Source organism: Acanthisitta chloris, unplaced genomic scaffold, assembly GCF_000695815.1.
Source record: "Acanthisitta chloris isolate BGI_N310 unplaced genomic scaffold, ASM69581v1 scaffold3543, whole genome shotgun sequence".
Taxonomy (NCBI): domain Eukaryota; kingdom Metazoa; phylum Chordata; class Aves; order Passeriformes; family Acanthisittidae; genus Acanthisitta; species Acanthisitta chloris.
In genome coordinates, this window is record NW_008664144.1 from 8,395 (window position 1) to 25,091 (window position 16,697).

Here is a 16,697-nt window from a genome sequence, read left to right on the forward strand (position 1 = left end):
AAAGGAGGAATTAATGGTGCTGCAATTCCCACTGCCTCTGTCATTAGGGAGAGAAAATGCATTCAAACAGCTTCACTCGAATGCACAACGTAATTTGTTTTGAATTTAATGTCATTCTGCTTCCCAGAGATGGGCTGAAGCTGGGAAAAGCCTCTGGTTGTATCAGCTGTGCTCCAGGGCAGATGAGAAGTGAAGGAGGGGATTTGAGGAGGGAGAAACTCGGCTGAACCTGCACAGTGCTGGTGCTGTAAGAAGCTGCAGCCACTAAACTGTTAGAGATATCAGCACCCAGAGCTGCTGGCTAATAAAACACCTCAAACCAGCCCAATGGTTAATATAACTCTTTTATGGAGGGGATCAGGAAGGTTTTCTCCTGCTCACCAAGCTTTGCACCACTACAACCACCATCACTGTGTCCTGCATGAGGCAGCAGCATCACCTCACCTGAAAGCAGGAGTTTTGGGGCAGAACAGGAGAGGGAAACCCCTGTATTATCTGGGATTGAATCCTCTCCTGGAGCCCTGAGCTTTGCACAGGAGGTTGGGGCTTTCCCCAGCCTGACTCGCTGTTTCCTGCTTGGGGCCTCTTGTTTGCCCAGGCAGCTGCAAACATTTCCTCCTCCTGGAGCCACAAAGAGCTTCAGGGGGAGCAGCCTGGATGGGCACCCACATCCCAACTCCCCAAGCCCCCAAAGCACCACTAATTCAGGTATCACAGCTGCCCATCTCACCCCCCAAACCTGCAGAGCTCCACTGCACCTCCTGCTCCTGGCTTCTAACCCAAGAGCACAGCAGGGTCACCAGCCCTGTCAGAGGATGTAATTCAAGGCAAATCTCCAGGTGCTGCTGGAATAGAAATAATAAGATACAGACCTGAGGGTCCCACAGCAGCAAAATCGCTGGATTTTTCCTCCGGGGCAGGAACAAGGAAGAGATAAACCAGTCTTGCTCCAGAGCACAGGCAAACAAGTGCTTATCACCACGTTAGCAGCCTCAAGGCTATTGCAGGGTGTCAGGAAAAGTATTATTCCTCTCTGCTCACGGGAGAGTTTCTATTTTTGGCCCCTTCGTCACAGGGAGCTGCTGCCTGCACCGGCTCCAGGCTGGGAGAGCAGCCAGTCCTGCAGCCCCAGGAATCCCTGCAAAGCCCCTTCCTCCCCCACTGCCAAATCACCAGCAAACGGTTCAATTTTGGGTGAAACAGAGATAGTTTTGGTTAAAGGTGCAGATTCCTCCCAGACCATCTTCGTTTGACTTTTTGTTTTGTTCATTTTTTGCCCTCGAAATGGCTCAGCTCCTGGGAGATTCCACTGGCATCCCAAGGGATGCTTGCCTGGCTCAGGGGGGTAATCCAGCCTGGAGAAGAGAAGGCTCCAAAGAGACCTTAGAGCCCCTTCCAGAGCCTAAAGAGGCTCCAAGAGAGCTGGAGAAGGACTTTGGACAGGGGCCTGGAGGTTCAGGACAAGAGGGAATGGCTACAAACTGAGAGAGCAGGGTCAGATGGGATATTGGGAAGGAATTCTGCCTTGTGGTGGGGGTGAGGCACTGGCACAGGTTGCCCAGAGAAGCTGTGGCTGCCCCATCCCTACGAGTGTTCAGTACCAGGTTGGATGGGGTCTGGAACAACCTGGGCTAGTGGAAGGTGTCCCTGCCCATGGCAGGGGGTGGAGTGAGATGATCTTTGAGGTCCTTTCCACCCAGACAGTTCTGGGATGGGCAGCAGCAAAAGGGCAGAGCCCGACTTTGTGCTGGACTTTCCAACAATACTTTGAGGGGTTTGGGGGGGAAACAGTGGATTTCTGTCCTTGAGGGGACAGAAAAAGCCACAGCTGATCTCCCCCAGTGCTGGCCAGATCCCTGCATGGTGGGTGAGAGACCGCCAGGTCCTTCTGCCAACACATCTGTGACACTTTCCTCTCTGCACCACAATTCCCTTAGCCAGAGAGATCAGATCCATCCATTTTATCTCTCCACTGGCTCCACTTCCCAGACCTCATCAGCTCACCTCCGTCACAGAGCTTCCACCACCCCAGTGCAGTGCCCAAATCCAAACATCAAACACATTGAAAAATCACATTTTTTTTTGATAATTACATTCAGAGATCTATAATTGAGAGTGAAATTCAGTCCATGGTGCATTTCAGCCCTGAAAATAGCAGGATAAATTATCTCAGCTTTTTGCTGGTTGACTCAGCTAATCCTTCAGATTTGATTGTATCGTCTCTCCTTGGGCTCAGTTAATGCCAAGGCCAAGTCGTGGCAGCTGCAGCAGATCTATACAGAGCTGCTGCCTGCAATATATAATCTGCCCTTATTTCTGGCTGCACCAGGCAGCAGAGCTGAGCAGAGGTCGCTCCTGCCCTGATTTATGAATATGGATTTTGTTGCTTAAGCCATTAGGAGCAGTGATGGAGCAATTCCGTGGACATCCTGCACCGCAGAGAGCCTCGTTTGAAGCTGCTTCGCACAACATTCCCCGTGTCTTCCCCCTGCAACACCATTCATGCAGGGAAGATTATATTAAGGCTTTGTCTGTAATGCTGTAATTCCACCTTGCCTCCCTGAGCACTCTCCGATGGGAAACAACACAGCCTCAGGCAGGGAAGCGTTGGAAAGGAGATTGCAGGGGGTTGTGCCCAGCGGGAGGAGCTGATATCCCGATATCCCACCCCAGAGGTTTAAAGAAGTGTTAAATCTGCTGAGACCCCAAAAGGAACTTCGCTCTGGCTGTTTGAGGTGCTGCCCCAGTGCCTCCATCCACGCCGGGGCACTTGGGGGTCATCCAGCTGGGATTGGTGGGATCCGTCCTGCTCTGCTCCATGGGCAGTGCTCCCCTGGAACAGCACTTACAGCCCCCAGGGCAGAGCGCTGGAGAGTCACCATCACGGCTCGCTGAGCGGCTCAGCATCGCTCCCCAGGGAAGCCCAAACCGGTTAGATCCCTCTCTCCAAGGTCGTATTCCCTGTTCCCGGGTCAGCACGTCCCAGCACCATTCCACAGAGCTTTGTACCAGTACAGGGAAGAAACAGGCTGTGCCCGGGAGGCCTCGCTGTGCAATTAGAGAAAACAAAGAGGGAGAGGAGAATTGTACCTTCAGCACGGCAGGGGCTGGGGTACAGCTCCTGCTTCCTGGCTCCCAGCTGGATTTTTTCCCCATCACTGCCGTATCCAGGTGTTTTGGAGAAGAGAAGGTTCCCCTCCAGCTGCCCCTCTCAGGCACTGTGTGGTCAGGGCCAATTTGGCACCTTCTTCCTAACAAACCAGCACCAGCCAAGATGTGGTCATGGATGAAACAGTCACATTATCCATGTGGGAGCCTTTGGGAAGCATCCCAAGCGAGGGCAAGTTTCCCCTTAGCAACCAAGACACTTGGAGAGGTGCACAAGTAATACTCAAGACCTCTCTCTTTTCCAGAGTGGCAGAAAATTCAATCTCCATATTATTTATGCAAGTAGCTCAGAGAACTCCTAAATGGAGCGGATCCGTCACTGCCTTCCAGCTCATCCCTCGCCAGCCATTCCCTCCTCGTTTGTTTTTAATTAGCAGCAACATGCAGGGGCTGAGCCAGGCAGGTAACGGAGCTCAGCTCTTCCAGCCGGGATCACGGGATATCAGGCAGCTGGCTGCAAATCACCCCCTAATGGGATGGGAGCAGGGGTGGGATGAACTCACTGGAGCAGGTAACGAGGTCACTGCCAAGAGGACATTTGCTCTGGGGGCTCAGGTGTTGCGGAAATGAGGATTGAGGCACACAGGGTCAAACGAGGCTCTCTGGGAAGAGCTGTGTCTCTAGGCACCTGGGTGGGCTGAGATATGCCCCAGGTCGTGACTAATTTGGGTTCCCGGAGGTGAGGTGAGGGATGATGAGGTGTGAAAAGCTCCAGGGCGATGTCAGCCACGAGGAAAACGCTTCCAAGAGAGATGAGACATGAAGGCTGGAAGGGATAGAGGGAGGGGAGGGAATCTTGGGTTGTACCCCAGTACAGAGATAGCTGATGGGAACAGGGTCACTTGGGAGCAGGAAAGATGTTCCAGCTAGTGATTCTCCCAGCCCGACCCCAGAGCAGCCCAGGAGCCCTGATGGGAGTTCCATCAGGAATGTTGCCCCCCCAGCTCCCTCCAACCTGCACTGAGGGGACACCAGGGCCACCAGCGATCTGGACTGATGGACAGTGAGCCAGAGCACAAGGTGACAGGGCAGGAAGCAGGGAAGGAGAGTCCCAAGTCCCACAGGTGCCCTCATGTGTCTCCACCTGGGGGATATTCCAGGGGTCCCAAGTCCATGGATAACATGTCCCCACCTGTGGAATGTCCCAGGGGTCCAGAGTCCCATAGGTGACCTGTCCCAAGAGCCTCAGGGTGTTGGCGTGCAACGTCCCATGTGTGTCTGCATCCATGTGGGTCCTGGTCCCACAAGTATCTATGTCTATCCCAATCTCACTCGTATCCATGTGGATCTTGATCTCATGCATGTCCATTTCTGTGTCCACGTAGATCCCAATCCCACATGTGTCCCTGTGTATCCCGGTCCCATGAGTGTCTGTGTCCATCCAGATCCCACAGGTGGCCATGTGGGTCCTGATCCCACGCATGTCCATGTGGATCCCAATCCACACATGTCCTTGTCCCTCCTGATCCCACATGTCCCTGCGTATCCTGATCCCACACATCTGTGTCGCTCCCGATCCCATGTGTCCCTGTGTATTCCGATCCCACGCGTGTCCATGCCTGTGTCCCTGTGTATCCCAATCCCACACATGTCCATGCCCATGTGTATCCCGATCCCACACACGTCCATATGGATTCCGATCCACACGTCCCTGTGTATCCAGATCCCACACATGTCCATGTGGATCCCAATCCACACGTGTTCCTGTGTATCCCGATCCCATGCGTGTCGGTGCCTGTGTCCATGTGTATCCCAATCCCACACATGACCATGCCCATGTGTATCCCGATTCCACATGTGTCCATATGGATTCTGATCCACACGTGTCCCTGTGTATCCCGATCCCACACGTGTCCATGTCTCTCCCGATCCCACACGTGTCCATGTCCCATCCCACACGTGTCCATGTCCCAGTCTATCCCGATCCCACACGTGTCCCAGTGTATCCCGATCCCACACGTGTCCATGTCCCAGTGTATCCCGCTCCCACGCGTGTCCGTGCCCGGTCTCCGGGCGCCCTCTGGCGGACACGGCGCGCCGGGGCTGCCGTGCCCCGCAGCCCCTCGGGGGTGACACCCGCGGGGTGTGGAGGGACGAGGTGACATTAAACCTCGGTCCCAGCGGCAGAGCCACTCGCGTGGGGGGAGCCAGGAACGGAGCCCGTCGCCCACAGGGGTTAATGCCAGCAGGAACGTGGCAGCAGGCAAGGCAAAGGGTGATGGCTCTGAGGAACCGCAGGAGTTCAGCCTTTAATTAGCCATTTAGAGCTTGGCATTAATTAACCTGGGAAGAGGAAGAAGCAGCAAATTCCTGCTAGGAAGCAGGATGAGCTTGCTCATCCTCCTCCAGGCAATGCACTAGGATGACGCAGAAGGGGAGGCAGAACCCAGTGGGGTCAGCCCAACATGACCCCATTTAGCTGCCTCCAAAGACCTGGAAACTGGGAAATGCCAGCCCTTGGGTCATGGAGCGAGGTGGGTAAGGTTCCTCCCTCTCCTCCTGGTCCCCAGACCCCACACAGGGACTCCCAGGCTCTGTTCCTCTCCATCCCCCCCTGCACCAGGAGGAAAGGCAGGTGACACTCCCCCCTCAAGTAGGGAAGGAGCTCAGGGTAAAACAGGCTGCTAAGCAGAGAACAGCAGAAATTCCAATCCTTCCAAGCAGCGTTAAATAAAAGCCCTTGTTCCAGCCCATTCCCAAAGGAGCAGGGAGATCAGAATGGAGATAGGTGGTGTCTCACACAGTCCCAGGGTGCTGATGGTCTTCATAAGCTTACACAGCATCTGGACCACACTCAGCTTGGCTTGCCAGGAGCATCAGTCAGCATGAGGCTCCAGACCTGCCTCCCAACAAGCCAAAATAAGCCTTGGGCTGAAAGGCAGAAGTATTGGATTGAGAGGGTATGGCAGAGCCTGACACTGCTGTCACACCTCGTCCTTACCCCAGGGTAAGGCTCCAGCGGCTCCTGGAGTTGTGCTCACACAGGGAACTGATTTTTGTGGCATTAAGAATGGAGATCCACCTTCCTTCCCGGCTGGGACCAAAAGCCTTATGGGTTTCAGAAACAGACAAGGTAGGGAGCAGCAAGATTACCACAAAAGGCAGTGGTGACCTCTTTGGTGGAGCAGAGAGAGGCCAGAAAGCAGAGAGTGTGACTCAGCTACAAGCACTGTCCTCAAACCAGTATGGGATGTGCCCCTTCACAGCAAGTGTCCTCTCAGAAAGGGAATAATTCACCCTTGCACAGCCTCAGCTCCTGAGCTAAGAGCTACAGACACAACCCTCTGCTGTTCCATGATGAACAACCCATATCCAGCTGTGACACTCAGGACACCACCCCCAGCAGGTGGAAAATCAGTCTATCCATCACCAAGCCAGGAGAAGGAACCCACCTGCTGAAGAACATCTCTGTCAGGTCACAGGTAGCTGCTCACTCCTTGGCCAGGAGTTGGAGCAAAGGAGGTGAGCACAGCTCAGCCCTGTACCACCCCACTCCTCTCCTGGAGACCTTCACACCTCCCAGCTTCCTTGAAAGGAGAGGGAGGGATCCCAGCCAGCATTTTGGAGGTGCATGTGGTTGGGATTCAGCAGTGCTGCCACTTGAGAAACTCATTTGTGCTCGTCCAGGGCCAAACATATGGTAGGAGTTACTTACTGAACACTTTTTGGAGAGGTTTTACTCTTGCCTTGCTAAGGCTTGAGCATTCAGTGTAAAGGAGGGGGGTCAGGTGGGCCTGTAGCACCAGAAAAGTAGGGGCATGGGATCAGGGGAAGACATTGGTGGTAAAAAAGTATAAAAAAGGGGAAAAGAAAGAGGCCAGAAGGTCAGAGAGATCAGTACTGGGGAGCTCCAGCCTGGATTAACCACGGCAGTGAGGCAGAGCCATTCCCAGGCTCAGAGTTCATGCCTCACAGAGATCAGTACTGGGAAGCTCCAGCCTGGATTAACCATGGCAGTGAGGCAGAGACATTCCCAGGCTCAGAGTTCATGCCTCAATTTAGGTAGTTTAGTGCTCCACAGTCAAGATTTGTTCTCAAAAATAATCATCTGCCAAGGAACCTATCAGCAAAATTGGGTTGCAAAACCCAAAAGCACAACATCCACTCCAGGAAAGGCAGGACACAGGGAACTGGAGACTCCACAGCATGTTCTGGCACAGGACCTGCTGCAGGAGGATAAACAGCTCCTTGGTGGCAGCTGAGCTCATGCCACAAGTTCTCCCATTTCGGCAAAATCACTCCTTGGGAAAAGCAGCTCAGAGCTGAAGTGGGTGCGAATGTGAAGTGTAAGAAATACAGATGACTCTTAGTCTGGTGCCACAAAGATGGGGGCTGACACCACCACGCTGCCTCCCCCTCCTGCTGCCTTGTGCCAGCTGATCTCTCTCGGACCAAGTGGAAGGAAGAATGAAGTAAAATATTCAGGATTACCTCATGCTTCCTTTCAGATGGAAAAACCTGTGGCTGGGAGGGCAGAGAGGGCTCAGGTCATTAGTTCTGCCACCTCAGCCTCTGCTGTGGGAGGGAGTTGGGCATCCCAGGGTTGGAGGAGGAGGGAAGAACAGACTACAGGGACAAGGGAAGAAGTGGGATTTCACAGCACGAGGTGTGGGAGTGTGTGCCTCACATCTTCAGGCAACCATAGCTGCTCACCAAGTACCCAAACAAGACAAAATGGATTCCTATCACACGTTGGCAGCAGCACATCAGGAGGGTGAAATTTGCCCAACACTTTCCTTTGGGACAGAAAAAATAAAGAAACAAACAGAAATAAGTTCACAAAACTTTGCTTTTTATTATTTGAAATTGGAAAAGGCTCCTTGGGTAACAATGATCAGGTGTAAAAGAACACACACATCTTGCTCAGCTTTCCAAAAGCTGGGATGAAGTAGGCCAAGTGTTGGTTTTATACAGCTCATTCCTCTCAAACCCACCAGGAAAAGAAGAGGTAAACTCTCATCCCTCAGACAGAGGAGCAGAACAGGCAGGTGAGGTGTTTAAACTACCAGTTATCATGTCTCATGTGGATATCTGCGGCATAAAACCAAGGTGTTGGATGGCAAACCTCACCTTTTTCCTCCCACTGCCCCCTGTACAGAGCCTTCATTTTTACTAAGTACCACTTTATAGAGACTTGTTTACACTCAAAGCCTACAGGAGATGCCCAAATTAATCCTTCAGTGTCATGTTAAAGTGGTGAGTGCAAAATCCACATGGAAACAGGGAAGGAGGAGGATTAATCAATGAAAATAAAAAAGTGCAGATTGCTTAATTAAGCTAATGAACACAGTCAATCAGACTGCTCTTTGCCTCGAAAATGAAAGGGATTGCAATCCAAACAAAAACCAGAATCATACATTTGAATTCAGCACACGAAAATACCCAAAGGTCAGTGGCACTCACAGTTCAGTACCTTATCTTCCACTCCACATCATATTTCACTGTCCCACTGGTAAGTGATGCTGTCCAAGCACAGCACAATCCTTTGGCAGCTGGACACGACAGAAGATTTATTGGCCACGTGAGCAACCAGCTACAAGACAGAGTTAATACATTATCATTCCCTAAACTAGCAAGTCGAGATTAGACAACCCATTTCCACACAACACCCAACACTCCCATTAAGTTCCACTAGTTTTAAATTAACTAAAAGCAATAAAAAGTTATCCTTGATTAAAAGTAAACACTGAGGCAGCTGCAGGTTGGGCTTTTCCTGGTGGCTGACACCTCCAAGCACACCTGAATTCCCTTTCTCCCCAGTACACATTGCCCACTGCTGTCCCATTCCAGAGCAGCCATGACAGCATTGCTGGTCATCCCAAACCGACAAGTAATTCCATCCTTTTCCCTCCTCCTCAGAACAAAACCCCTCATAAATCCCCATGGACTGCAGTGAGTCCCCTACAACCACAACTCCTGAGTGCGGCACAATCCACAGCTCTGAAATCAGGCCCAAGGCAAACAAACTGGCTGCATGTGGAGCTTTGATACTCCTGTTTTCCAGCTGGCCAAATCCATGTGTTTTGACAACATAGAGAGCAGGATTGAGGAGCACAACACAGCCTGAACACAACCACTCTCACGCTCCTGAGGCAGAACTCGGCCCCAGGTCTTGCTGTGGCCATGGAGGCAATGCTGCTCTGCAACCTAATTGCAAAGGCTTTGTTTGCTCCAAAAGGCTTCTGCCAAGAGTATTCCTAGCCCTGACAAGTTGTTTTCCATCTTTGCCAGCATTTTCCATCCATCTGGGATCAAGAAATCAAGCCAATTGTCCCCAAGATCTCCTACAGAGCCAAGAGGCCAAGGAGACGTCAGCACCAGGAATTTATCACCATCTGCTAGGCACCACCACACATTATCCCTGTCAACAGCTCACAGAAAGATCCCAACAAGCTGGAAAACTAGGATTCAGGAAAGAATGTGCAGGGGGTGGTACAGGCTGTACCAAAGATGAACAAGCACGGAACACTGTCCTGTCAGCAATGCTTCCCACACGGAAAGGCAGGATTGGGGCTGTGGTTGCATCCTCCTGGGCCTCAGATCCAAACTCTGCTGCTAAATCTGTCTCCAGTCCTCTTGCTCATTCCCTTTTCCCAAAGATTTTAGAGCTGGGAGTTTTAACTCTTCATCATGTTATCTTGCCTTGCTCTGAAAGCACTGATGACATGGAGGAGGCACAGGAGCACCCTGAGCACTTCTGCCACTCTCCACATTCACCACCTTCACAGCTTTCCTCTCCCCCAGACAAATCAGAGGGAATTTTGTTCTGAAATGCCACTTTTGTGGCATTTTGTGGCTTCAAGCCTGCTAGGCTTGGAGCAGCAGAAGGTGAGAAAAGGTGGCAGAGAGAGAAATATTAATACAAAACTTGCTATTTCCACTGCCTTAGTTCCAGACAGAACAAAGCCAGGGGGTAACCTGCAGTTTTACCTTTATCAGGACTAGCACATCCTGACATTTTGAGGCCAATCAGGTAAGCTATAAATAAAAAGAAGCTACTACAGGGGCAAAGCTAAGCTGTGAAAAACTCCCATAGGGCATCAAGCCTCCATAAAGCCTTTCTCTCCAGCCACACAAGCAGGTCCTGCCTTCAGGAGACCCTTTAAATGCCACGGGAAAGTTTCAGCGGGGACAAGCTGCAAGCCAGGAGCCTGGAGAACAGCAGATGCACAACCTGTGGCAAAAGCCAACCAAGAGGTTCTCACCCAGGTGACAAAGCAGATCTGGACTCAGCACTGAGCAAAACCCTCCTGCCAACTGCTATCTGTGGGTTTGCATGGCCCAGCAGACTCTTGGTAAGGTGAAGGTAACAAATTTTATGCCACAGCAGCAGAACATACCTACAACACCTCTACACCCTCATCCCACCATTACAACAGGCTGCAGGGAGGAGAGAGGCTGCAGTGTTGGTGCTTATGGAGAGTGACTCAAGCCTCAGGCCAAGTGCTTGCAGGGCATTCAGTGCAGTCTGGGTTTTTAATCTTCATTTAAAAAGTTTTAACAATTTCAAAATTAAAAGCAAATACTATTAAGTTATGTAAAAATCTAGGATTTTTTTGTGGGATACTGAATGGAGGAATCTGCAATCAGAGCTGTGGATCCAGCTGAAAAGCAGCTGGTTTTGAGGACAGGCAATGGAAACAGCTGCCCAAGGGGTTATCTCCCATCCCTTTAGGCTGTTAGGGAGAACACAAGGCAGCCAACACACTGCCTGCACCAGCCTGACAGCAAACTCCAAGTCAAACTGGTCACCCAGTTACCAGAGTCCCAATCATAGAATCATTTAGGTTGGAAAAGTCCTCCGAGACCATCAAGTCCAACTATTAACCCAGCACTGAAGGTGTTTAGGTGCCCCAGAAACCTGCATCACCAAGCTGGAAACCTCTGTCTGCAAGATTAGGCACATGCTCTTCTGCACAGAGCTCAGCAGCTGCAGCAAAGGGCTAAGATACCTGATTTCAGCTTCGTCTCCCCTCTCTGCACACTCACTGAGGCACAGGGAACTGCCACCTCCCTCTCCCCCACTCATGTGGGATGGGGTGAGATCCAAACTGACTCTTCCCTCTGCTGATGCTGACAGAACACCTCTAACAAGCTGCTCACAACCTACTTTTATAGCTGATTCACCAGGATGGCAGTAACACTTCAGCTCCTCACCTTTTACCACTGAGGTTTTCCACTCCTGACAAAGCTGTAAGGAAACAAAGCAAAAAGTGCCCTAAATCACCGTCTGATTCCCAGAGGTTTGTAAAACTCTATCCAAAGAGACAAGAATTAATGCTGTGAGTGACATGACCTGCTGCTCAACATCTCTGCTGGAGCCTGGGCACTCACACAGCTTGAGGGAACACTTTGAGAGCCACAAACGGCAAAAAGCCCTTGTGAGAGTGAGAATAAAAGCTGCTCACAGGCAGTGAAACCAGGCAGGGACTGAAACTGCTCCACAGAGAGGGTCTGAAACCTCCCAGCACATGTACAGACACATTAACAAACCAAAACCTGCACAAGATGTGAAGGCAAAGGTTTGTTAGACACTCATCTGTGGAGAAGAGGAGGAACCTGGAGTTTATCATCACAACCAAAGAGCTACTGCTGCAAAGGATCACGTTAATGCTGATGGTTTAGAGCACAACTCACAGTTGAGAGGTGAGCACTGGCCAGATTTTCCTGCACAGGGAATCTGCTTCCTTGCCTGCAGCCCACAGCTCCCAGTGGAGCTCAGATCTGCCAGAGAATGAAGGTAGCACGGGAAGAAATGAAGCCCAAGAGCTTTCTGTGGAGGCAGCAATCATCTGGGATGAAACAAGTGTGACTAGAAAGGGAACAGAAGGGTCCTGTGAGTGGAGCAGCAGCACCCACCTGCCAGCACCCACCATAAAAGGTGCCAGCACAAGGCACAGCGATGAGGAGAATCCCTCATTGCTCCTTTAGACTGTGAAGGGCAATCTGATACAGGAGTGACACCTAACCTGTGACATGTGGCACCTTCTGCTGCCCATCACAGACCAGAGTCAGGAGGCTGCAGCTGGGCTTAGCCCACAGTTGGTTTTCCTTTTGCTCCTTCCTTTGTTTTCAGACCCACTTTACAAGATCTGAGGTGAACCTTTAAGGTACAAACCAGTTTGAATGCAACGGCTTCTGCACTTTACACCCATTTCCAGTTCCACACCCACTCCTACATGAAAAAAGAATCATCTCTACGCTCAGGGAGACACTCAGACCTGGAGGCCTAGGCACAGCACATCCAGCAAGCTCCAGAAGCCGGGACAATGCTACACACACTCATTGGCAGTGGGGATCCTCCCCTTGCTGCCAAGCTGAGGGAGTTTCTCCAAAGGAAACCACTCACTCCAATTCCTAAGCCAAGGATGGAGGTATTACACCAGCCTCTCTTGGCACCCAGAGAAAGGTTTCTGGACAGGAGGATGTGCTTTGTCACTGCCTGTTGCTCTGATCCAGCTCTGACCTGGCATTACTTTTGTCCCAATACATTCTTTTCTTTGCAATAAGAAAGGTCTCTTTCCTCCTCTGCAGGATCCCTTCAGCTCTACAAAGCTATGTTACAGCCTGGGTAACAAGGACTGCTGGGAAGCAGCGTGAAGTGGCAGGGAGGAAAGGGCAGTCATGGATATTTTAACCAGGATGTGTACATTTGGGGGTAAAAAGGCTTTATTAAAAGTGCATGCTTGTATCCAGAGGTACCAAGAGCAAGGAATCCCCACATCCCAGCTCTGGTTGGGGGAGTGCAGCAGCCTTTGCCACCCCTTTAGCCCTGTCCATCACAAACCACCTGTCAAGTCGCCAGAGACTGAATGTTCTTCAGCATTTCATCAAAGGCCTCCCTGGAAGGGGCTTCAGCGTTCTGGAAGGAGACTTTGATACGGCTGTAGAGGCTGAAGGACTTGAGCTCCAGCCAGATGAAGCCGAAGCGATCGTCGTCGAAGAGGACAAACACCCCAGGAGTTCGCTCGGGGCTGGTGAAGCCATGGCCGGCAATGAGGCCTGTGCCGTAGAAACTGCCAGAGAGAAGAGCAAAGGAGGTATGAGAACAGCCAGAATCACCCAATAGCTAATAGAAAATAAACACAGAACTCTGATGATGTCACTGTCACTGCCAAGGGGGTTTACAGAATCACAGGATCACCAAGGTTGGAAAAGAGCTCTGAGGCCATTGAGTCCAACCTATGACGCATCACCACCTTGTCAACTAGACCACAGCACTAAGTGCCACATCAAGTCTTATCATCAAGGTTGGAGGAAACCTTTAAGATCATCAAGTCCAACACTTAACCTGCCATTGCTGTAACCCATAAACCATATCCCCCCTAAACCATATCCTCCAGCACCAGATCCAGATAACTCTTAAACACTTCCAGGGATGGTGACTCCACCATCTCCCTGGGCGATATTCCAGTGTCTGAACACCCTAACAGGGAAAAAAAAAAAAATTCATCTGACTCCTCCCCCCTGTCTCAGCTTATGGCTAGGTTAGAAAAGACCGCTGAGATCATCAAGTCCAACCTGTGATCCACCACCACCTTGTCCACTAAGGTCACACCACCTTGTCACAAAGTTCCTTAAACATCTCCAGGGACAGTGACTCTACACCTCCCTGGGCACATTCCAATGCCCATAACCCTTTCCGTGTAGGATCTGACTCCTCCCCCCTGTCTCAGCTTATGGCTAGGTTAGAAAAGACCGCTGAGATCATCAAGTCCAACCTGTGATCCACCACCACCTTGTCCACTAAGGTCACACCACCTTGTCACAAAGTTCCTTAAACATCTCCAGGGACAGTGACTCTACACCTCCCTGGGCACATTCCAATGCCCATAACCCTTTCCGTGTAGGAATTCACATTCAGTTCTCACACAGCATAAAACTCTGCTGATGCCATTTTAAAAAAAGTCACTCCACTGCTATCCTGACACTTTGGGTTATTCCGATTAGCACCTGCACATCATAATTTTTCTGTAGTTCAGCTCAATAATCGATCTGAGATTTACTTCTGCAACTCAAGGATCAACACAGGCCCAGACAATCCTCACAGGGAAGGAGAGGCATGTTGAGAGGGTGACCTGAGAGGCAAGCCCTGTGCAAAACCGAGGGCGAAGGAGAGAAACAGAAATCTAAAAAGCAGAAAACTCTACCAGGATCTGAGGAGGAGTAAAGGTCAGGCTAACCTCTGAGCAAGCAGCAGGTGGAGCAGGATTTTATCCAAGCACAACTCAGTGGTGACAGCAGGAGCCTTCTGGGATTAACCAGCTATTGGTAGGTTATTCCATGAGCACAGATGTTTGGCTGAAGGTCACCTGCGTAAGCCTCAGCTTTTCCACACTTCATTTAGTGTGCTGCTTCACCAACTTCAACAAGGCTCTGTGCATATTGCACCTACTGCCTGGGGTGCTCAGCACCTTCCCAGGGCTGCAGCTGAGGCCAGGGAAGGGTGGGAAAGAGCACTGTGTTCCCACAGCCAAGGAACACAAATGACACACAGAGACAGGAAGTGACTTGAACAGAGATCTAAATATATGAGCTGGGCAGCTCTGAGAAACAAAACACCAAAAAAACCCAGGGGGTGTGTGGAATGCAAGAGAGGTGCTAGTTTCAGAAGGAACAGGATAAAATCTAGCAAGAAAGTGGGATGGCAGATGACAGCGTGGTGAGAAAGAGAGGGAGCATACAAGAGTGTGGGAGATAGGGCAGTGACAGCAGGAACCAGAGAGGTGGTGGAACTCCCCATCTCTGGAAGTGCTCCAGGCCAGGCTGGATGGGGCTTAGAGCAACCTGGGCTAGTGCAAGGTGTCCCTGCCCATGGCAGGGGGTGGAAGGAGATGAGCTTGAAGGTCCTTCAAACCCAAACTGTTCTATGATTCTATAAAACCTGAGCCCAAAGGGTTGGGAGATCCACAGGCAGGTAAAGGGCACACAGGACACACCTTAAAGACTTCCCCTTCCCTTTCAAAAAGTGATGGCACAACTGGGCCATAAAAACACCAGAGCTCAGAGCTGTACACTCCCATCCATCCATACCAAATCCGGCAGCTCCGGGGATAGTCCTCATTCCTCGATATGACTCCCATGGGCAGCACGAAGGGCTGTGAAGCTGCTGCCTTGTCTTGGGTCGTTCCCTCGGCCCCAGCTGCAACCTCTTCCCCCTCAGCACCTTCTCCTCCCAGGGGACTGGCAGCAGGCTGGGAGGCAGCATGCTGGGAGTGATCCTCTTCCTCCTGCCGCTGCTGCTGCTCCTGCTCCTCCCGGCGCACCTGCTCCTGCACCTCCAGGACGATGCGGGAGAGCTCACTGAAGTCCCGCAGGTTCTCAATGTCAGGCAGCTGCAGAGGATGTGCCAGGTCAATCTCCACAGTCTGCTGCCCAGCTGGGATGTTGGGATCTCCCTAGGGACAGGAAACAACAGCTCAGAGCTCTATCCTCACCACATCTGTCATGACTTCTACGTAGTTTGCTCTATTCTACAATCACCAAGTTGGCAACAAAAACACCCATTTGGATCCTGTGTGTTGTTCACTGAGCTGTGTCATCTCTGTTTTACACAATCACAGAATCAATCAGGTTGGAAAAGATCTCTGAGACCATCAAGTCAAACCTATGACTTGACACCACTATGACAACTAGAGCATGGCACTAAGTGCCATGTCCAGTCTCTTCTTAAATGAAGGAGAACTTCCCAGAAAGAGAAGTTTAAATCAAAAGCTACAAGCCAGGACTTGCAAGGGTGAAAGAAAGTCAAAACTGCAGCTGCATCTTGCCAGAATCCCTCCCTGCAGAGAGGAAGGAGCTCCCTGCAGAGAGGAAGGAGCTCACTTGCCTGACTTCAGTGAAGAGCTGCCAACATGTGGTACCTGTTCCTCAGCTACACACAGGGGACCTCCAGTGACCTGCTACCAGCTGCTCGCAGAGAGCAGCTGGAAGGGAGAGGAAAGGAAGGGAAAGCCACGAGAAACATTGCAGAGCAGCTCCTAGTTACTCCGCCTGTGTTGAGCTGCGCCCAATGAACACCCAATACCCAGAGGGAAGAGGGTTTGGGGTGGCAACAACCGGCAACCTCCCAGAGATCTCTCCTATGCATCCACAGCATTGAGAACATTTTAACAAGCACCTCAGAGAAAGGGCAAATGTACTCACAGTGATCTTAGTCCCCTTTGCTTTCTTCCCATGAAAGCTCAACATGACAATCTCCAGCCCATGGCTTCCATAGGTGCCTTTGAAGAGACCTGGCTTGATGAGGTCATCAGGGCTGCTGGGAGGGAGGTAGATGCGACGGTATGTCAAGCAGTTGCTGTGCCAAAACAAAGTGTTAGAGAAGTTAAGAGAGAATCCCTTGCCACAAGCAATGTGTTTGCATTCTGCTCCTCCAGCAGCTTTGGGATGTGTCAGGAGAGGTGGGATCTGTGTGTTCAGCAATGCTAACAAGCTTAGTGGATTTTGCTTGAGACCTTTGCAAGCACTTCCTCCCTCCCTCCCTCCCTTCACTTCTCTCTCCCATCCTTGTTAGCACACCAGGAGAT

The 16,697-nt window shown here is 51.1% G+C and overlaps 1 protein-coding gene across 1 annotated transcript in view; it reads right to left on the minus strand.

The window, feature by feature from the left end:
* Positions 1–12,822: 12,822 nt before the first annotated feature.
* FBXO31 (F-box protein 31) overlaps positions 12,823–16,697 on the minus strand; it is a 7,325-nt gene continuing 3,450 nt past the window's right edge. Inside the window, exons 4-6 of the mRNA XM_009071200.1 lie at positions 16,315–16,468; positions 15,202–15,566; positions 12,823–13,184 (exon numbers count right to left, since the gene is read on the minus strand). Of these exons, the coding sequence (XP_009069448.1) occupies positions 12,962–13,184; positions 15,202–15,566; positions 16,315–16,468 (742 nt within the window). The 3' untranslated portion in view covers positions 12,823–12,961. The remainder of the gene's footprint in view (positions 13,185–15,201; positions 15,567–16,314; positions 16,469–16,697) is intronic.